This window comes from Diceros bicornis, chromosome 20 (assembly GCF_020826845.1).
Source record: "Diceros bicornis minor isolate mBicDic1 chromosome 20, mDicBic1.mat.cur, whole genome shotgun sequence".
Lineage (NCBI taxonomy): Eukaryota > Metazoa > Chordata > Mammalia > Perissodactyla > Rhinocerotidae > Diceros > Diceros bicornis.
Genome location: NC_080759.1, coordinates 35,996,546 through 36,018,606, shown reverse-complemented (window position 1 = coordinate 36,018,606; position 22,061 = coordinate 35,996,546). Strand labels below are relative to the sequence as shown.

At 42.9% G+C, this 22,061-nt stretch overlaps 1 protein-coding gene across 2 annotated transcripts in view; it reads right to left on the bottom strand.

Annotated features, from left to right (window-relative positions):
- Positions 1 to 20,451, bottom strand: part of MTMR12 (myotubularin related protein 12) — an 83,910-nt gene extending 63,459 nt beyond the window's left edge. Inside the window, exon 1 of one of the 2 annotated variants that reach the window (XM_058564284.1) lies at positions 20,280 to 20,451. In XM_058564284.1, coding sequence (XP_058420267.1) covers positions 20,280 to 20,360 — 81 coding nt within the window. In that variant the 5' untranslated portion in view covers positions 20,361 to 20,451. The remainder of the gene's footprint in view (positions 1 to 20,279) is intronic. The other variant, XM_058564285.1, reaches the window with a different exon arrangement.
- Between the last annotated feature and the right edge of the window lie 1,610 nt (positions 20,452 to 22,061).

The window sequence follows — 22,061 nt, the reverse complement described above, 5'->3', positions numbered from 1 at the left end:
TTTAGACTGCTTTTTTCCCCTTACCTCAGATTTTTTTGTGTGTGTGAGGAAGATCAGCCCTGAGCCAACATCCATGCTAATCCTCCTCCGTTTTTTGCTGAGGAAGGTCGGCTCTGAGCCAACATCTATCGCCAATCCTCCTCCTTTTTTTCCCCCCAAAGCCCCAGTAGATAGTTGTATGTTATAGCTGCACATCCTTCTAGTTGCTGTATGTGGGACGCGGCCTCAGCATGGCCGGAGAAGCGGTGCTACGGTGCGCGCCCGGGATCCAAACCCGGGCCGCCAGTAGCGAGCGCGCGCACTCAACCGCTAAGCCATGGGGCCAACCCTCAGATTTTTTTTTTTTTAATTGATGTTTTAATGGTTTCTAACATTGTGAAATTTTGGGTTGTACATTTTTGTTTGTCCATCACCCCATATATGACTCCCTTCACCCCTTGTGCCCACCCCCCACCCCCACTGCCCGGGTAACCACAGTCCAGTTTTCTCTGTCCATGTGTTGGTTTATATTCCACATATGAGTGAGATCATACAGTGTTTGTCTTTCTCTTTCTGGCTTATTTCACTTAACATAATACGCTCCAGGCCCATTCATGTTGTTGCAAATGGGACGATTTTGTCTTTTTTTATGGCTGAGTAGTATTCCACTGTATATATATACCACATTTTCTTAATCCAATCGTCAGTCGAGCGACACTTAGGTTGCTTCCACTTCTTGGCTATGGTGAATAATGCTGCAATGAACGTAGGGGTGCATAAGCCTCTTTGGATTGTTGATTTCAGGTGCGTTGGATAGATTCCCGGTAGTGGGATGGCTGGATCATAGGGCATCTCTATTTTTAATTCTTTGAGGAATCTCCATACCATTTTCCATAGAGGCTGCACCAATTTGCATTCCCACCAGCTGTGTATGAGGGTTCCTGTTTCTCCACATCCTCTCCAACATTTGTTGTTTTTTGTCTTGGTGATTATAGCCATTCTAACAGGCGTGAGGTGGTATCTTAGTGTTGTTTTGATTTGCATTTCCCTGATGATTAGTGATGTTGAGCATCTTTTCATGTGCCTATTGGCCATCTGTATATCTTCCTTGGAGAAGTGTCTGTTCATTTCCTCTGCCCATTTTTTGATCGGGTTGTTTGTTTTTTTGTTGTTCAATTGTGTGAGTTCTTTATATATTATGGAGATCAACCCCTTGTCAGATGTATGTTTTGCAAATATTCTCTCCCAGCTGGTTGGTTGTCTGTTCATCTTGATTCTGGTTTCATTTGTCTTATAAAAGCTCTTTAATCTGATAAAGTCCCACTTGTTTATTTTTTCTTTAGTTTCCCTAGTCTGGGTAGGCATGTCATCCGAAAAGATTCCTTTAAAACCAATGTCAAATAGTGTGTTGCCTATATTTTCTTCTATGAGTTTTATAGTTTCAGGTCTCACCTTCAGGTCTTTGATCCATTTTGAGTTAATTTTTGTGAATGGTGATAGCACATGGTCCACTTTCATTCTTTTGCATGTGGCTGTCCAGTTTTCCCAGCACCATTTATTGAAGAGACTTTCCTTTCTCCATTGCATGTTCTTAGCACCTTTGTCGAAAATTAGCTGTCCGTATATGTGTGGTTTTATTTCTGGGCTTTCAATTCTGTTCCATTGATCTGTGTGTCTGTTTTTGTACCAGTACCATGCTGTTTTGATTACTATTGCTTTGTAGTATGTTTTGAAGTCAGGAATTGTGATGCCTCCTGCTTTGTTCTTTTTCTTTAGGATTTCTTTAGCTATTTGGGGTCTTTTGTTGCCCCATATAAATTTTAGTATTCTTTTTTCTATTTCTGTGAAGAATGTCATTGGGATTCTGATTGGGATTGCATTGAATCTGTAGATTGCTTTAGGTAATATAGACATTTTAACTATGTTTATTCTTCCAATCCACGTGCATGGGATATCTTTCCATTTCTTTATGTCATCGTGGATTTCCCTCAATAATGTCTTGTAGTTCTCATTGTATAGGTCCTTCACCTCCTTGGTAAGATTTATTCCTAGGTATTTTATTCTTTTTGATGCAATTGTAAATGGTATTATCTTTTTGAGCTCTCTGTTAGTTAATTATTAGCATATAGAAATGCAACTGATTTTTGTAGATTGATTTTGTACCCTGCAACTTTGCTGTAGTTGTTGATTGTTTCTAACAGTTTTCCAACAGATTCTTTAGGGTTTTCTATATATACAATCATGTCATCTGCAAATAGTGAGAGTTTCACTTCTTCGTTACCTATTTGGATTCCTTTTATTCCTTTTTCTTGCCTAATTGCTCTGGCCAAAACCTCCAGTACTATGTTGAACAGGAGTGGTGAGAGTGGGCAGCCCTGCCTCGTTCCTGTTCTCAGAGGAATGGCTTTCAGTCTTTCCCCGTTGAGTATGATGTTAGCTGTGGGTTTGTCATATATGGCCTTTATTATGTTGAGGTACTTTCCTTCTATTCCCATTTTATTGAGAGTTTTTATCATAAATGGATGTTGTATCTTGTCAAATGCCTTCTCTGCGTCGAGACGATCATGTGGTTTTTATTCTTTGTTTTGTTGATGTGATGTATCACGTTGATTGATTTGCGGATGTTGAACCATCCCTGTGTCTCTGGTATAAATCCCACTTGATCATGGTGTATGATCTTTTTACTATATTGTTGTATTCGGTTTGCCAATATTTTGTTGAGGATTTTTGCATCAATGTTCATCAGCGATATTGGCCTGTAATTTTCTTTCTTTGTATTGTCTTTGTCTGGTTTTGGTATCAGGGTGATGTTGGCCTCATAGAATGATTCAGGAAGTGTTCCATCTTCCTCTATTTTTTGGAATAGTTTGAGGAGGATGGGTATTAAATCTTCTTTGAATGTTTGGTAAAATTCACTGGAGAAGCCATCTGGTCCTGGACTTTTATTTTTTGGGAGGTTTTTGATTACTATTTCAATCTCTTTACTTGTGATTGGTCTATTCAGATTCTCCATTTCTTCTTGGTTCAATTTTGGGAGGTTGTATAAGTCTAAGAATTTATCCATTTCTTCTAGATTGTCCAATTTGTTGGCATATAATTTCTCATAGTATTCTCTTATAATCCTCTGTATTTCCATGGTATCTGTTGTAATTTCTCCTCTTTCATTTCTAATTTTATTTACTTGAGCCTTTTCTCTTTTTTTCTTAGTAAGCCTGGCTAAGGGTTTGTCTATTTTGTTTATCTTCTCGAAGAACCAACTCTGTTTCATTAATCCTTTCTACTGTTTTTTTGGTCTCAATATCATTTATTTCTGCTCTGATTTTTATTATTTCTCTCCTTCTGCTGGCTTTGGGCTTTGCTTGTTCTTCTTTTTCTAGTTCTGTTAGGTGTAATTTAAGGTTGCCTATTAGGGCTTTTTCTTGTTTGTTAAGGTGGGCTTGTATCACTATGAGTTTCCCTCTCAGGACCGCTTTTGCTGCATCCCATATGGTTTGATATGGCATGTTATCATTTTCGTTTGTTTCCAGATAGTTTTTGATTTCTCCTTTAATTTCATCAATGATCCGTTGGTTGTTCAGTAGCATGTTGTTTAATCTCCACATTTTTGTCACTTTCCCAGTTTTTTTTTCCTGGTTCATTTCCAGTTTCATAGCCTTATGGTCTGAAAAGATGCTTGTTATGATTTCGATCTTCTTAAATTTATTGAGGCTTGCTTTGTTTCCCAACATATGGTCTATCCTAGAGAATGTTCCATGCGCGCTTGAGAAGAATGTGTAGTCAGCTGTTTTTGGGTGGAGTGCTCTGTATATGTCTACTAGGTCCATCTCGTCCAGTTTTTCATTTAAGTCTAATATTTCTTTATTAACTTTTTGTCTGGATGATCTATCCATTGCTGTAAGTGGGGTGTTAAGATCCCCTACTATTATTGTGTTGTTGTTTTCTCCTTTTAGGTTTGTTAATAGTTGTTTTATGTACATTGGTGCTCCTATGTTGGGTGCATATATATTTATAAGTGATATGTCTTCTTGATGGAGTGTCCCTTTTATCATTATATATTTCCCTTCTTTGTCTTTCTTAACCTGTTTTATCTTGAAGTCTACTTTGTCTGATATGAGTATGGCAACACCTGCTTTCTTTTGTTTGCCATTAGCTTGGAGTATTGTCTTCCATCCTTTCACTCTGAGCCTGTGCTTGTCTTTAGTGCTAAGATGTGTTTCCTGAAGGCAGCATATTGTTGGGTCTTGCTTTTTAATCCATCCGGCCACTCTGTATCTTTTGATTGGAGAGTTCAATCCATTTACATTTAGGGTAATTATTGAAATATGAGGGCTGAATGTTGCTGTTTTGTCACTTATTTTCTGGTTCTTTTGCATTTCCTTTGTTTCTTGTCCCATTTGTTTTGGACTGCCAATTCAGTTTGGTTGTTCTGTCTTATGATTCTTCTAGTTTTCTCTTTGTTTATCATATGTGGTTTTAATTTGATTATTTGTTTAGTGGTTACCTTGAGGTTTGGGCAAAAAATCTTCTGTATGAGATAGTCCATTATCTGATAGCCTCCTATTTCCTTATACTAAGTCAATTCAGTCCCTTTCCTCTTCCCCTTCTAAGTTGCTCTTGTTATACCTTATTCTATCTTGTGTTGTGGCTGTGTGTTTACAGTGATGAGGTTAAATTTATTTTTGGTGAATTTCTTCCTTTGATCTTTGAGTTTAGTATTTAAGTGGTTGCTAACCTATTCAAGTAAAGATCTACTATTTCTCTGATTTTGTCTACCTACTTTTCTCCTTACTCCAAGCTTTGTGTTCCCTTTCTCTTCTTTTTTTCAGGCCTGAGGGCCTTCTTGAGTATTTCTTGTAGTGGGGGTCTCGTGGCCATGAACTCCCTTAGCTTTTGTTTATCTGGGAGAGTTACTATTTCTCCATCATATTTGAAGGATATTTTTGCTGGATAGAGTATTCTTGGCTGAAAGTTTTTGTCTTTTAGTATTTTGAATATATCATTCCAGTCTCTTCTAGCCTGAAAAGTTTCTGTTGAGAAATCCGCTGAGAGCCTGATGGGAGTTCCTTTGTACGTTATTTTTTGTTTTTGTCTAGCTGCCCTTAATATTGTTTCTTTGTCGTTGACCCTGGCTAGCCTTACCACTAGGTGTCGTGGTGAAGGCCTTTGTCTGTTAATATATATAGGCGTCCTGTTGGCTTCGCTTACTGGTATTTCCTGCTCCTTCCCCAGATTTGGGAACTTTTCAGCTATTATTTCCTTGAATAGGCTCTCTGTTCCTCTTTCCCTCTCCTCTCCCTCAGGAATACCTATAATTCTTATGTTACATTTTCTAATAGAGTCAGATATTTCTCGGAGTCTTTCTTCATTTCTTTTTAGTCTTAGTTCTCTCTCTTCTTCCATCTGGAGTATATCTGTATTCCTATCCTCTAAAGTACTAATTCTTTCCTCCATATTGTCAGCTCTGTTCTTTAAAGATTCCAGATTCTCCTTTATCTCCTCCATTGTGTTCTTCATCTCCATCAGCACTGATTGGTTTTTCTTTATGATTTCAATCTCTTTTGTGAAGAAACTCCTAATCTCATTTAATTGTTTGTCTATGTTGTCTCGCATTTCGTTGAGTGTTTTTATGATAGCTATTTTGAAATCTCTGTCATTTAGTTTATGGATTTCTGTGTCTTCGGGGTTGATTTCTGGGTGCTTGTCATTTTGTTTCTGGTCTGGTGATTTCATATATTTTTGCATTGTGGTTCCTGTGTTGGTTTTGATTTTCCTCATCCTGGAAGTCTCTGGTTGCAATTTCCACCTGCCGCCACTGTCTGGTGGTAAAGGGCTGTGTAGTCTAAGCCTCCTGTGCTCTGCCCCAGTTTTTCTGCTGCGATCCGTGGTTTTGTTTTGTTTTGTTTTGTTTTTCCCCACTGCGATCCACGGGTCCAGTCCAGTTTGTTCAGGTCTGCCTCGGATCGCTAGGTCTGGTCGAGCTGCAGACTCCGGGTTGCGGGGAGGGGGGAGCTCTCTCTTTTGCCCTCTGGGTCCCTGACGTGGGAGGCTTCTCGTTTGCCCCTCTTTATCCGCTCTCTGGGGTGCTCAGATGTTGATGGTAGCCCTGTGGCTCCTCTGAGCCCTCTGTGCGGGAGTTTCCCACTGGCTGAGAGAGCCCGAAGAGCTACAGTTTCCCGCCGAGGGCCGCCCCTCCCCCCTCTCCGGGAGCCGCGCGGACCGGGATCGCTGATCTGATGGGGAGGGAGCGGAGTTCTCCTTACCTCTCCCCACTTCCTCCGGGGGCCCAGCACGTTCCGCTCTCAGATGTGCGGCAGTGTGGATCCCTCTGCTCTAGGTTTTCACTGTCTGGGATTCCGTTGTTGGTCTGTGGCTGTTGATTTTGTTGTATCTTGTGGGGGAAGAATTCACGGGAAAGCTCACTCCGCCATGATGCTGACGTCACTCCCCCTCAGATTTTTTTTTTAAAGGAAGAAAGTAACTCCTCACTAAGACCCAAAGTAAATCCATTACTGTTGTGACAGTTCATCATTTATTGAATGGCAGTGAAAGTATTACTTATGCTTCTTAACAAGAATCACTTGTCCGGCTTTTAAACAATCCAAACACTTTATCAAACTCTCCCTAGTAAGAAACTCAAGCTAGAGAAGGAATGGTAAGATCCAAACACCAGTGTAAGCCGCAGAATCCACAGACCCAACCTCACTAAATAGTTAGCAGGCCCGATTCCAACAAAGAGGGTCTGCTCACTTTCTGGAATAAGGAGCTGCCTGAGGAAGCAAAGGGCAGCCAGAGACACATCACAGGGAACAACTAGGCTTCAGACACCCATGCTGGTCACTGGTTTAACAAACTATGTGCCACGGTAACAGCTAAGGGGAACGTTTCAAGGCAAAGCACCTCATGTCAAAGCTGATTCTTGGGGCATAAAGACCAAGTGGAAAGTCAGCAATCACACTAAAGGCCTCACTAGTTCTCAACCTCAACTCCCCAGATCACTCTGCAGGAGAACTAAAAAAGACCTCTGAATAATGCTCCCACCAGCTACCCTCTGAGGCCCTCTCCTGGATGGCTGGGGGCCACAGTCTATTCAGCCCTCTTGGAAGCCACCTTGAGCTCCACAGGCCACACTAACTGGTGGTACTACATACAGCCCTGCCTTCAAGGAGCTTACAGTTCTGGTAAAGAAACGAGACCCAGAGACATAGAGCAATTATACACAAAGGAGTTGAGAATAAATGCTCAAATGCATCACCAAGAATCCAGACGGCATGTATCACGGACAAAAAGAAAGAGAGAATGCCGGTTATGAGGAAAGACTTGAGAATGCAAAGTGCCTGAAGTGGCAAGGGCCTTTGATATTGCCTGGTCTGGTGCTTTTCAAACTGTATTCCTACCACTCTTTCTCTTCTTTTCTTTCTCTATTTTTGGGTTTCCTCTATGATTTCATTTGAAATAGCAGTTCTCAACAGGGGATGGGGGAAGAGATCATAGTTACCTGAAAAAAAAGCAGATTCCCACTGCAGGTGCCCCTCTCCACACACACCCTTCCCCGCGCCTGGGCCATATCTGAATCTCTAAAGCAGGACTTGAGACAGTGTATTTTGAAAAAGTTCCCCAAAGAATCACGCTGTTTAAAAAAAGTTCCTTGAGCAAAACATATTTAAAAACACTCACCTAATCCAACTCTATAAATCAGGAAATGAGACCCAAAAAGGTAAAAGGACTCCCACAAAGTCACACAGAAAAGAAACGGCCAGTGCCCAGGGCCTTTCAAATCCGAGCTAACAGTCTTTCAACTAACCAGCAGGAGACAGAATCTGTGGTGAGCCTGGAAAGTTAAGATTTGGACCAGTGGAGACAAAGTGCAATACGGATTTATGATAAAAACTCTCAACAAAGTGGGTATAGAAAGCATGTACCTCAACATAATAAAGACCACATATGACAAACCCACAGCCAACATACTCAATGGTAAAAAGCTGAAAGCTTTTCCTCTAAGATCAGGAACAAGACAGGGATGCCCACTCACACCACTTTTATTCAACATAATATTGAAAGTCCTAACCACAGCAATTGGGCAAGAAAAATAAATAAAAAGCATCAAAACTGGAAGAAATAAAATTGTCACTATTTGCTGATGACATGATACTATACACAGAAAACCCTAAAGACCCCACCAAAACACTATCAGAACTAATAAATGAATTCAGTAGTTGCAGGATGTAAAATTAATTATACAGAAATCAGTTGCGTTTCTATACACTAATAACGAGCTATCAGAAAGAGAAACTAAGAAAACAATCTCATTTACAATTGCATCAAAAAGAATAAAATACCTAGGAATAAATTTAACCAAGGAGGTGAGAGACCTGTACTCTGAAAACTATAAGACACTGATGAAAGAAACTGAAGATGACACAAATAAATAGAAAGATATATACCATGCTCATGGATTGGAAGAATTAACATTGTTAAAATGTCCATACTACTCAAATTAATCTACAGATTGAATTTAATCCCCATCAAAATACCAATGACATTTCTCAACGAACTATAACAAAGAATCCTAAAATTTGTATGGAACCACAAAAGACCCCAAATAGACAAAGCAATCTTGAGAAAGAAGGCAAAGCTGGAAGTATCATGCTCCCTGATTCCAAATTATACTACAAAGCTATGAGTAATCAAAACAGTATGGTACTGGCACAAAAACAGACACCTAGATCAATGGAATAGAGAGCCCAGAAAGACACCCATGCATATACAGTCAATTAATCTACAACAAAGGAAGCAAGAATATTCAATGGAGAAATACAGTCTTTTCAATAAATGGTGTTGGGCAAACTGGACAGCTACATGCAAAAGAAGGAAACTGGACCACTATCTTACACCATATACAAAAATAAAATGAAAATGGATTAAGGATTTGAACGTAAGACCTGAAATCATAAAATTCCTAGAAGAAAACACAGGCAGTCGGCTCTTTGACATCAATTTTAGCAATATTTTTTTAGACCATTCTCCTCAGGCAAGGGCAACAAAAGCAAAAATAAACAAATGGGATTACATCCAACAAAAAAGCTTCTGCACAGCAAAGGAAACCATCAAGAGAACAAAAAGGGAGAAGGTATTTGCAAATTATACATCCAATAAGGGGTTAATATCCAAAATATATAAAGATCTTATACAACTTGATATCAAAAAAACCAAACAACCCAAGTAAAAAATAGGCAGAGGACTGGAATAGATATTTTTCCAAAGAAGACACACAGATGGGCAACACGCACATGAAAAGATCCTCCAAATCACTAATCATCAAGGAAATGCAAATCAAAACCACAATGAGATACCACCTCACACCTATCAGAATGGCTATTATCAAAAAGACAAAAAACAAGTGTTGGCGAGGGTGTGGAGAAAAGGGAACCCTCGTACATTGTTGGTGGGAATCTAAATTGGTACAGCCACTATGGAAAAGAGTATGGAGGTTCCTCAAAAAATTAAAAATAGAACTACCAGAGCCAGCCCTGATGGCCTAGTGGTTAAGGTTCAGCGCTCTCACTGCTTCGTCGGCCTGGGTTCAGTTCCAGGTCATGGAACCACAACACTCATCTGTCAGTAGCCATGCTGTGGCAGCGGCTCACATAGAAGAACTAGAAAGACCTACAACTAGAATGTACAACTATGTACTAGGGCTTTGGGAGGAAAAAAAAAAAAAAAGGAAGATTAGCAACAGATGTTAGTTCAGGGCAAATCTTTCCCAGCAAAAAAAAAAAAAAAAATAGAACTACCAGATGACCCAGCAATTCCACTTCTGGGTATTTATCCGAAGAAAACAAAAACCCAAATCCAAAGAGATATATACACCTCTATGTTCACAGTGGCATTATTTACAATAGCCAAGATATGGAAGCAACCCAAGTGCCCACTGATAGATGAATGGATAAGGAGATGTGGTGCATATATATAAAACAGAAATATTAGCCATAAAAAAGAATGAAATTTTGCCATTTGCAACAACATGAATGGACCTAGAGGGTATTATGTTAAATAAGTCAGACGGAGAAAGATACCGTATGATTTCACTTATATGTGGAATCTAAACAAACAAACAAACAAACAAACCGAAACAGAAACACACACACAGATGCAGGAAACAAACTGGTGGTTACCAGAGAGGGGAGGGGTCGGGGGTGGGCAAAATAGGTGAAGGGGATTAAGAGGTACAAAATCCCAGTTATAAAATAAATAAGTCATGGGGATGTAATATACAGCATAGAGAATATAGTCAATAATATATCTGTATGATGACAAATGATAACAAGACTTATCATGGTGATCATTTCATAATGTATATAAATACCAAATCACTATGATGTACATTTGAAACTAACAGGATATTGTATGTCAGTTTTACTTCAATTAAAAAAAATAAAGAAAAGATTTGGACCAGTGGAAGGGGCAGGGGGAGTGGAGGACTCTTAAATAGGAAAATGACACCTGAAGGCTGCATCCCGGAGCCTGGCTGTGGTGTGCAGGCTGCCTTGGTGTGGTGCAGAAGGGAACAGTGGTAGGTGGAGAGACCAGTTAGGCAGTTGTGGTCAGTGGTCCCAGGCACGAAAGGAGATGCTAGACAGGGAGGGTGACAAGGGAAATGAAGACCGAGCAGCTCAGAGGCTCCCCCAAAGGGCACCCTGGGGACTCCGACTGGTTTGGAGTACAGGTGACTGGGGAAATAGGGGTTGCTGGCAGCAGCTTGGAAGGCTGACTTAAAACAGGGACGCCAAGAGCCAGCCCTGATGGCCTAGTGGTTAAAGGTGGTGCAGTATGTCACAGAAAAGAGGAAAGAATCCTTCACGTCCTAGTGGTGCTCCTTGATTCTATTCTTCAGGCTTTCCCTCTCACTTGCACACCCCCACACTCACTGCTTCCAAGGCCCAGGTTCGGTTCCCGAGTTCAGAACCATACCAATCGTCTGTCAGTAGCCATGCTGTGGCAGCAGCTCACATAAAAGAAGTAGAAGGACTTACAACTATAATATACAACTATGCACCGGGGCTTTGAGGAGGGGGAAAAAAGAAAAGAGGAAGATTGGCAACAGATGTCAGCTCAGGGCGAATCTTTCCCAGGGGAAAAAAAAAAAGAGGGACTCCAAGCGGAATTGGAGGTATAGGCCCAGGACATAAACCACTGCCCAAACCCCCAGTCCTCCTAGAAGCCTTTGAGACAAGGGAAGATACTGCTAGAGGAGGACAGAAGGGGAATCCATGAAACAACTCACTGAAAAAGAAAACTATGCCAGAGGGAGGCCCTGCTGGTAGACGGAAAAGGTGCCCATTGTGGGGATGGCACGGTTCTACAAGAAGGACAGCTTCCTGGCTCCAGACACAAGCCTCTGAGAGTGCAAGGGAAGAACAATGATGGAAGGGAATGTAGGTCAAGTCCTGCGCGCACACACACACAGACCGCTGCAGCTTCTGGAGTGGTGAAGAGTAACAGTGACTTACAGCAATTAACATATAATAAGTGTTTACTACATGCAAGGTATTGTGTTAACAGCTTTCCATGGATTGCCTCACTTAAGAATAACAACAACCTTATGGGCTAGATACTATTATTTTTATTCCCATTTCACAGATCAGGAAACTGAGGCTCAGAGAAGTTAAATGCTCAGCTCAAATCCATGCAGCAAGTAGCAGAGCTCTAATTCCAAAGCCATGCTCTTAACCACCACATTACATTGACAGTAAAGAGGGCAGCACTGGAACGTGTACAAGTGCTAGAAGAAAGGTGGCAGGTGGCAGTTATGGGGCTGTCAGAGACTTTTAACTTAAGCGAACCGATGTGACGAACAGCAGCTGCAGAATCACATGGCATTGCCTCCTGTGCCTCCTCCAGCCCCTCCTCCTCCAGAACTGCTACATAAATACTAGGTCAGCTGAATACCTGGTGAGGAGCTAAAACCTTGGAGAAGTTTTTCCATGGTCTTAGAGCAAGAGGAACCAGGGGCAAATGAGAAGGTGCCTATAGGCTCATGAAGGGCCAGAGTGACCTAATGGTAAAGCAGCATGTTACAGAAAGGAGGAAACAGTCCTGCATGTCCTAGTGGTGCCCCTTGATTCTATTCTTCAGGATTTCTCTCTCATTTGCACACCCCCACACACGTGCCTTATATAAGGGACAAGGACAGATACCCTGGCCACCCGGTCCCAACACGCCAATGAGCCTTTCGAGCTGTCCCTCTTGCCTGCCTGCTACATCATCCGTCTTCCCACACCAGAGTCCACTTGAACGCTGCCCTTTCCGAGTCCTACACAGCCTTCAAATGAGGCCACATCCTGCAGCAGGTTCTGCAGCGGGCCCTCTTCTGTGCTCCGAGCGCGTTCTGTGCACTCTTCCCACGTAAACAGACAGCACCTACCTCCGTGTGTTAGAGCCATCTGTTGAATTGCCATCTCCCCAACAGAATGTGAACCTCCTGAGTGCACAGACTATTTCTTTGTATTCCTAATTCTAACACAGTGCTTGGCAAATGGTAGTACACAATAATTCTTCCAGTTCAAGTTATTTTTAATAATAACAGCATCTACCAGTTGCTGAGTATCTGCCATGTGTCAGATCCTGGGCTGGGAATACATGGTATTTCTTCCCATGCTTGAAAAAGCCTGCAGAGAAGATGGTTATCCAATGTTACAGGTGAGGAACAGAAGTCTCAGAGAGCTGAAGCCACACATCTCAGGAATTAAAGCAAAACAAGAATTCAATTTTATGTCTGGAGAAATGGTGGGAACAGTGAGATTGTTTTTTCTTTCATTCAACAAGTTTTTATTGAGCACCTCATAGTGAGATTTTTGATTCAAAAACCTGGGCTCACTCTCCTCAAGGTATTCTCAGGAATTTTAAAACTCTCTTAGGAAAAACAAAAACAAAAAATTTAGCAGCTCAGGACCATTGTCTGAAACAGGGGGTGACAATATGTTACAAGGGAAAGGTAGACTTCAAAATATCTCACCACTGTGGCCAGGACTTCCATACACAAGCCTCGCTTTTTCTTGCGGCCGAAGGCCCTTCCTTCCCCAAAAGCAAACAACTGAAGGCTTAAATGCCAACTCCGCAAGGCCCACTAGCCAGGTCTAGAAGGAATGATGAAGGACAGGGGCACAGGAGGAAAAATCATTTACATATAAGATCAAAACAGCATGGTCTTGCCACTGCCTTTGAAACACATAAACAGAGTTACTACTCCCAGAGGTAATTTGATTTTACTTACTCATATCTTAAGTAAACCATTCAACAGATGTGATAAATGGACAAAATTTGGCCTTTGATATAGAAACTTGTTAGAAATGACGGAAGAGGAAAAATAAGTTCACAGAATCAAACTAGCAAAATGTCAAAGGTGAAAATGTTAGCAAAGAAAAAAGTCAACTACTAAGTGTTCTCATTAGGTTGGAATTTTACATATAATCAAATCATTCTCAATATATAAAGGAACAAAGAAAAGAGGAAAAGAAACTTTCAGAGATGGTGAAAAATACTCTAAGAAAGAGTTACAACACAGTGAACTTTCCTGGTATGATCCCATGGCAACAACCACAACAACTAAATACTCCACTTTCATTAATACCTTAGCTGGGAAAGATTGCTGTATCCTAAGATTAATGACTAAACATTTTCGGAAACCATCCAAGTGGCTCTGACCAACAACTTCTGAATAATAATAACGATAGCCCACATCTACTGAAAAGCTAACTATGTGCCAAGTATTCTGCTAAGCACTTTAGGTGCATAATCACGTTTAACATTCAAAAATGTTCACATATACCTAACAGATAAGATGGGCATAATTATTATTATTCCCATTTTTCAGGTAGAACTACAATCAACGCTTAAAGGACTGGCCTTACTCACAGCTAGAGGGAGAGCAACTGGCAAGCATTTGGCTTCCCTCAAGTCGAGTTGCAACACTGGATGTAAGCAGAGGGGACAGGGGACTAAAGGAAGGGTGAGGCCCTGGGCTCCTTCTGCTCTCAGACAGCTTCACTCCCTCCTCGAGTCCCTCTCCATTTTTACCTCCCCTCTGCCTCCTCCCAAAGCAACAGAAGATTAGAGGTTACAAGAATGATTCCAGTTCAATCCTACCTCCCAAGCTATCTCAAGAGGTTTGTTTTAAATGCTTCATTAAACTGCAAACCTACTGTTCTCCTTGTCTCAAAAAAGCACATCAGAAGTCACAAGCATAACTTGATGAGAAACAGGGTGGTTCCCTGTTGGGAAAACAACTCAAAGTATACGCTCTACGGACAGGGATCAGCAGTACCATCTTCAAACATGACAACCACATGCAGCTTATAATGTTTACACATATAACGACTGCAACCATTTAAGATACACGGACAAAGCCTGGAAATAATTGCTTTTTTAAAGCATAAAAGGTTAATTAAGGGTGACTTTATTTTTCTAACTTTCAAACTCTGCAACTTTATTACATTGTCTTTATCATAAAAATAAAGTATCTGTTGGGGGCCAGCTCTGTGGTTTAGCGGTTAAGTGTGCGCGCTCCGCTGCTGGCGGCCCGGGTTTGGATCCTGGGCGCGCAACGATGCACCGCTTGTCAGGCCAAGCTGTGGCAGCATTCCACATAAAGTGGAGGAAGATGGGCACAGATGTTAGCTCAGGGCCAGTCTTCCTCAGCAAAAAAAAGAGGAGGATTGGCATGGATGTTAGCGCAGGGCTGATCTTCCTCACACAAAAAATAAATAAATAAAGTATACGTCTTTTACAGTGATAAAAAAAATTTGGCCCCTGAAAAATCTAACTCTTTCTAAAGCACACCGTCACACAGGATGGTTTAATGTGGCAGTATCCAAGAACAACAAACATCCTGTTGAGGATGTTCAGAGAAGGATTTAGAACTTTAAATTTCTAAGCGCAGGTTCCCCACAGCCTGATGGTGACAGCAGCCCTAGTTCTGACATCAGAGACAGAAGTAGGGTGCAGAACAGCGTCCGGCTCTAAGACAGTGGCTGTCCATGTTCAGCTGCTTGATCAAGCTGCAGGAAGTGCTGCTTGACAGAGCCTCATGACATCTTCTGATGCTCCATGTGCAGAAGTTGTGTGGTGTTGGATATGACCCAGGGAGACGCCACAGGAAGCACACGCAGGAGAGAAAATGCGGAAGCTTGGGACAGATCATCAGGCTAAAGCCACAGCTAAGAAAGTAATCATTTTAGGAAGAACTTTTATGTCTTTTAATGGCCTGTTAAATCACTATCAATGACCTCTAAGTTCAAAGAGAAAATTCTGCCATTAAAATTACTTTGGAATGGAGAAAAAGTTATAGAGTCTTAAAAAAAAATGTAATGGATCTAGATTTTGCTTTTATAGGTATTTTTTATTGCTAGAACTGAGGCAGGAGGTCTGATTTAGGATAAGCCAATCTTTCCTTGTCACTGATCCGTCAAACTCATCAAAGATAATAGTCCAATACAGCAGTGTTCCACCAAAAAATAATCTCAGTCATTCCATCTGTTTTGTATCCCCAACATCTAGAACAGTGCTTGGTACTAGCAAGTGCTGAGTAAATATCTGTTGAATGAATTAACTATCTCCAAGGGGCCTGTTATTCACTCAAAGTCACCTGGCGGATAACCTAAAAGTCAAGAAAGAAACTACTGGAGAATGTGAATGAGAAAGCACTCTAGGGTGCAAATGCCCATCATGACTGCCAGCAGGTTTCACTAGTAATAGTCCCTGCATCCATAAATGTAAGGATAAGAGGATGGCCCTGGACTCAGACTGTCCAAGTTTAAATCCTGGCACCAACCCTTGCAGCTGTGACCCTGAGCAGGGACTTAGCTTCCCTGGGTCTCACTTTCCACATCTAAACACAAAAAAGGGAGGTAACAGCACTAGCCACTGCATCAGATAGCTGAAAGGATGAAATGAGACAAGCAGTTTCTGGGATGGAGAAATGCCTACTAAATGTCAGTAATTAATCGTTTTTTCATTTTTATATATACCCACAGTCACATCTCTGGGAAGAACACAGGCTCACAGGTTCACCTCTCCCCACCAAAAGAAACAGCCTTAAATGAAGACTAGGCAATCGAATGCATTCTTTTCCCTGAGGGATTACATGAAAAGGAAAAAAAAATCGGCTCTTAAATCTGGATTTTTTTGACTCCTCTCAATCTTCATCTTTCTTGCCTTTTCTTCCCTCGTCTACATAAAACCTCTCCTGAGCTCCTGGAGGCCTGGCTTAGCCACTGGCACTGCTGGGCTCAGGAGACACTTCTTCACTCTGTTCTGCAATACTGCTGTGGCCCTGGGCAGGACATTTAACCTCGTGGGGCCTCATTTCCACGTCTGTATAACAGAGGAAGAACACAGTGGTGGAGAAGATCATCTTTCAACTCTTCCAAATCTAAAAATCCACAAATACGTAATTGATAACTATTATTAGTACATTTGAGTCAAGCACTGATCTAATTAAACTCTACTAAAAAGTACATTTTAACCATATTTAGAATACCAAACAAATACGGGCACGAGTACAGCAGCCTCTAAAAGCAGATTTTTCCTGGTCTCAGGAGAACAACACATGGGCACCCTGAAGCTTTTATTCAACTTCCTTATCACACTGGAAGGAGCTCTTATTAAATCAGAACCACATTCTCTAAGGACAACCTAATGGTCCTTTATTTACTAGCTTCTGGGTACAGACCCTAAGCATTTCTACCAAACCAGTGCTTACAATTTTAAGGTAACTGAGCAGAGAACTAACAGTCTTGAAGTATAAGAATTAATATTCAGCACCAGAGAAGGTGACTAATTAAAAAATCATTTAAAAATCACACTACTTTCTTTGGATCTTTGTGCTACCACACGATTCTCCATCACACTGTATGTTTTTCGAGGAAAAGGGGTCTAATTTAGAACGACATTATAGATTAAGAATTGACATGGGAAGACATTTACAATACACATGTCTGGTGAAAAAGGCAGATTACAAAATAATATGATCAGCAATATTAATCCTATTTTGGTATAAAACATACACATACACCTGCACACATATCTAATAGGATACACTCCAAGTTGTTAATAAGCTTATAATTTTTCTTCAAAAAATTTGTTTGCATATCTGTGTTTTCTTAGTTTTCTACAATGAACACTTAATGGCTTCTGAAACAATGATAATTCAAACAGGTGCTTTATTTAATACAAAAAATGGATCTGGCACCCAAACTGTAACCAAATGCCTCCCTGACGAGGAGCTCAGCACCCAGGGGTTCCCCTGCACGGAGGTGTGACACCCTTTGCACCTTGTGCTAGGGACTAAGCCGGGGTGGAGGTGCTAAGGTACCATCAGGTGGTACCAAGATAGGCCCAGATCTCTCCCTCCTGTTTACCTCAACTTCCAGAGCCATCAGCTTCCCACTTACTAGCTTTACCGATTTGTAACCCCCTGGGCAGAGTTCACAAAATATAACCCAAAGTCCTAAATTACAGTTCAGGATTTTAACTTTCACATTCACTGATTTAGGAGAATCAATGACAGAAGAGCCTTAAGTTACTCTGGCAGAGATCCAATTTTAAAAGGTGGAGTTAACTAGTACCCCTCCTTTTAGGCTGTCCAATGCCAGTTGCTTCTGATCGCAAGAAGGAAAATAAGCCATTATGTTGAAAAGCATCATTTTTAAATACTTTATCCAGTTAAGCGCTGCTGTTTTTAATACAAAGTGCTGACTCTTGATAGACTCTTTGGCATATTGAAGGCAGCTGCTGTTGAACCTGCCAAGATCTGATCAGCCAAGAACAAGATCATCAGCAGGCACAAGTACCGTAAGGCACATTGCACCGTAAGGCGTGAAGGTTGTTCTGGCAGCTCAGTGATCTACGAGGAAAAAGGTCGACGCCTGCAACTTCCCAGTTAACAAGAGAAAAGCGCCTACAAAAAAGTGATAGGAAGACATACAGCACAGGCAGTAAAGATGAAGACAATATGTGGGGGCTGGCCCCGGCCCGGTGGCTTAGCAGTTAAGTGCGTGCGCTCCGCTGCTGGTGGCCCGGGTTCGGATCCCGGGCGCGCAGGGAGGCACCGCTTCTCCGGCCACGCTGAGGCCGCGTCCCACATACAGCAACTAGAAGGATGTGCAGCTGTGACATAGAACTATCTACTGGGGCTTTGGAGGGAAAATAAATAAAATCAATTAGAAAGAGAAAGTAATTGCAGAAATTATATATAAAAAAAGACAATATGAGGGATAGGAATAGAATGACAGTCTTCAGAAAAGTGTTCTGAGGGACTCCTCCTGAATGAGCCCAGAAGTTTACCAGACCCAGTGCTCTCAGATGCACAGAAGCTACGCCTCAAAGCTGCTCACATGCGTTTCCAATAACGTGATCACTAGCAAAAGCTATATATTTAAAAACAGACTTTCTCACCCCCTTGGTCCCTTATCTTTTAAAAACCATTCACAATTCAGGTCAGAGTCTTATCCTCTTACAAAATATTTTTAGAGACAGATTACAACAAAGAAGCATAGTGTCTACACAGCATTATTTTATTGCAAGCAAACAAAACTGCCAACTATAAGGATCTGAAAAATCTGACCATTTCGAGCTTATTCTGGGGCTGAACCACTCCCCTTCCCTAATTATCCCTCAAAGGAAATATATCAGGAGCTGTGGGCAAAGAGAGAAAACATGTCTAATTACAACATGTGCACTTGGTGGATGAAAAATTTGAACATTCTTGAACTCTGGCCACATTTCAGAGGACTTTCCACTTGTAGTTTAATCACACTGAAAAGTTTAAAGTTCAGTTGTACTTCAACCAGGGCTCAATAAAAAAAAATACAAAGAGAAACGGACCACATTACTTACCCGTAATACTATAAGGGAAGTCTGCTGAAAATTCAAGATGACCCTGACTCCTTATCAAGCATTTACAGAGTAAGCAGTTTTTATTTTAAAATTAAGACCCATTTCAAGAGTAGTCTGCAGTGGAGAAAACACACACATTTTGAATTTGAAAATACATGTGCAAAGCCTTCAGGTGGCTTACAGAAGCAGTCCCTGATCAAGACCTTTCATCCACAGCCCATTTGCTGGTGCTTTACCCAGATGGGAAGACACCCTAAAACAACGAGTTTGGTAGTGCTTCTGCACGTTGCTGATTAAAGCACTGGAGAGAGGAGCAGAAAAAACCTTCAGGAATCGGAAATGAGAACACTCTAATTAGGCATTTGGATTGGGAGCTATCGCTCAAGAAGCCCTCAGCATGACCTACAGGTTGGAACCTCTCCCCTCACCCCGTGAGCAGCTTCTGCAGGGCTGGCTTCCTTGATGCTCCTCCAACACTCCAGACTCTTCCCTCAGATCCCAAGCATCCTTCAAGTCTTGGCTCAAACCACCGTTGCAAGGAGGAAAAAGGTGCCTTTTCTTTTCCCACGATACTCATCACCTAGTACACCATGTAACTTACTTACATCTATTTCATCTATTATTCACTCCTTTCTCCCTCAAATAAGTTCCAGGAGAGCAGGGATCTTTGTTCACTGATGTATATCCCAAGCGTTTACAACAGTGCCTGGCACAGAGTAGGAGCTCAAAAAATATTTTCTGAATGAATGAATGAACCTGACAGTAAAACTCCGAGAGGAAAGGAAGAGGCGGTGGAAAGGGTGATGGTGAGGGGCTGAAATGAAAGGGGGAAGAAGCGACAGAGGGGAATTCACAAGGGAGAGGTAGAGGCTGGCTGAGGCTGGGCCCGACCCACAGTTTCTCCCTGCAGAGCCGATGGGCGGCGGGCGGCGCTGCGCGGTACCCCGCCAGCGGCATCGAACAGCACTCTTAGAAGCAGGCAGCCGAGACCGGCGAGCTCTGAAGACTCGCTGAGAAACTCCAGGGGCAGGGCAGACCCACCCGGGCGGCGGGCTCTGGGCAGGCCCCCATGGGGGTCCGGACCCCCCAGCCCTTCCCCTCCCGCGGTGCCCAGAACCCCAGCTTCACTCCAACGTGGTCAGCGGCGTCCCCGGCCGCGGCACCTTCCCGGCTCGGGCCCCCTCACCTGGTCGCCAGCGAGCCGGGCCCTGCGCTCCAGCACCTGCCTGCCCGCCCGGGGGTCCCCACCCCGGCCCGCGGGGAGGCCCAGAGCGCCCCTACGGGCCCCACCCGGCCCGGCTCCCCTCCTGCACACGGCCAGGAAGAGCTCGCGGCCCTCCCCGCGGCGGGGAAGGGGCAACCGGCGCCCCTCGCCCCGGCCGCTCCAGCCCGACGCCCGGCCCGCTCACCTCGGGGCGTACGTACGACACGAAGGAGGGCTTGGGCGCCTTGGTGCCGCCGCCACCGCCCACTACCCCTTTCCCCAGCATACCGCCGCTCTGGGAAGCAGCGACGCGCGGGAGCAGAGGGGGCCACTCGGGCTCCGGCAGCAGCGGCGGCCACCAGCACTAGCGGCTGGGGCTCCGCCCATCCCCAGGGCCGCGGCGGCCACGGCGCCGCCCGCATCCGGCTCCGTCGCTGACACCGTTCGCCCCGCCCCGTGGCCACGCCCACTACGCGCAGCGGCCGAGAGAGCCGGGAGCCGGCGTCTGGAGGCCACGCCCCCTCCGTTCTCGACAGGCGTGTCTGAGCGGCGGAGACTCGCCCTCGGAGATAGGCTCCACACCACCCTCCTGCCGCAAAGCCCGCCCCCATGCATTCTCTGATTGGCCAGAAGGCGCGGCCAGCCGAGCCCCACGCCAAATCCCCTCTTGAACGAACCCGGACAGATGTTTCCTCTAACCAATCGAGAGAGCGTTCTCTCCGGACTCCCCGGCGATTGGATAGCAAGAATGTCGCCGTCATCCAGTGATCCTGCGGTCACTAAGTTGTGACCTGTGGTTCACTGCACTCCTCTTCTCGTTCTTTATCGATTTGTAATAAAACTTCCAAAAGTGTGGTGTATCCAATCTCGCTGTATGAGTTACAAATCCACACAATGACGTTCGGGTTTATTATATTAAATGGAGATACAAATGAGACAAACCAAGTGTTAACAGGGATTTAGCAATAGGTTTGAATGTTTATAAAAGGCCTTGTCGACTTCATTTTCCCGAACTGTTGTTTGTTTGTTTCTAACAGAATATCAAAAGCCCTAAAAAGATTTTTTATCCACTCTCCCAAGTTATCGATAAAACCTTCGCTTTTAGTGAAGATTGCAAAGACAATTTTTTAAAATTCTTTGTTTAAATTATTTAAACATTTGGCGTCAAGCATTGTGTTAGACGCAGGTGAATAAGACAGGACTCCGCTCTGAAGAAATTCAATCTAGTGGAAAAAACTAAGTATTTGCAGTTAATTTTTTCGGTGTCAGACACTGTGCTAAGCATTAGCTTCATCAGTGACTAATGCTCTCACTGTCTCCATTTCCATGAGCCCCGCCACCCGAAGTCACTCCAGATAAACATAAAATCTAAATGAAAACAAATGTGCTTACTTTTGCAACCACAGCTTCAGGACAAGTCCTGTAGCCTCATTTCTAACTAGACTGCCATTGTTAAGCCTATCTAGCATAGCCGCGCTGGAGCTGCCACTGAGTGAATCCCAGTTTTCACGTCAGAAAACAGATGCAAGGAATTTGCCCAGGTCTCACAGCCAGTCACTCACAGAGCTGGGATTCCAGCCCAAGTTTGTCTGATTCCAAAGCTGAAGTTCTTAACATTATAATTATACAAATTAGGAAGGAGCACAATGAAAAAGTGGTCAATTCTGTTTGGGAAGGCCAAGTCAAGCTTCAGAAAGATAGACACTCCTTACAGAGGTGTTGAAGAATGAAGTTATTTGTCGGGACTAATAATATCACCTTATATTTAACAGCAATTTTACTTCTCAAAGTGAAATGGCAGGGCAGATTCTTATAGTCTGAGCAAATTTTTACTTTCTTACTTTTCAAAGGACTTTGAATTTCCATGATCTTCCGCCATAGGCAGTATATGAGAGTGGATACCTCTGGCCAGGGCTGGCTTCTCAGGCATGCAGCTAGAGCAGTCACGGAGGGCCCGTACTGAGAAGGGCTTGGGGTTTAATGCTCT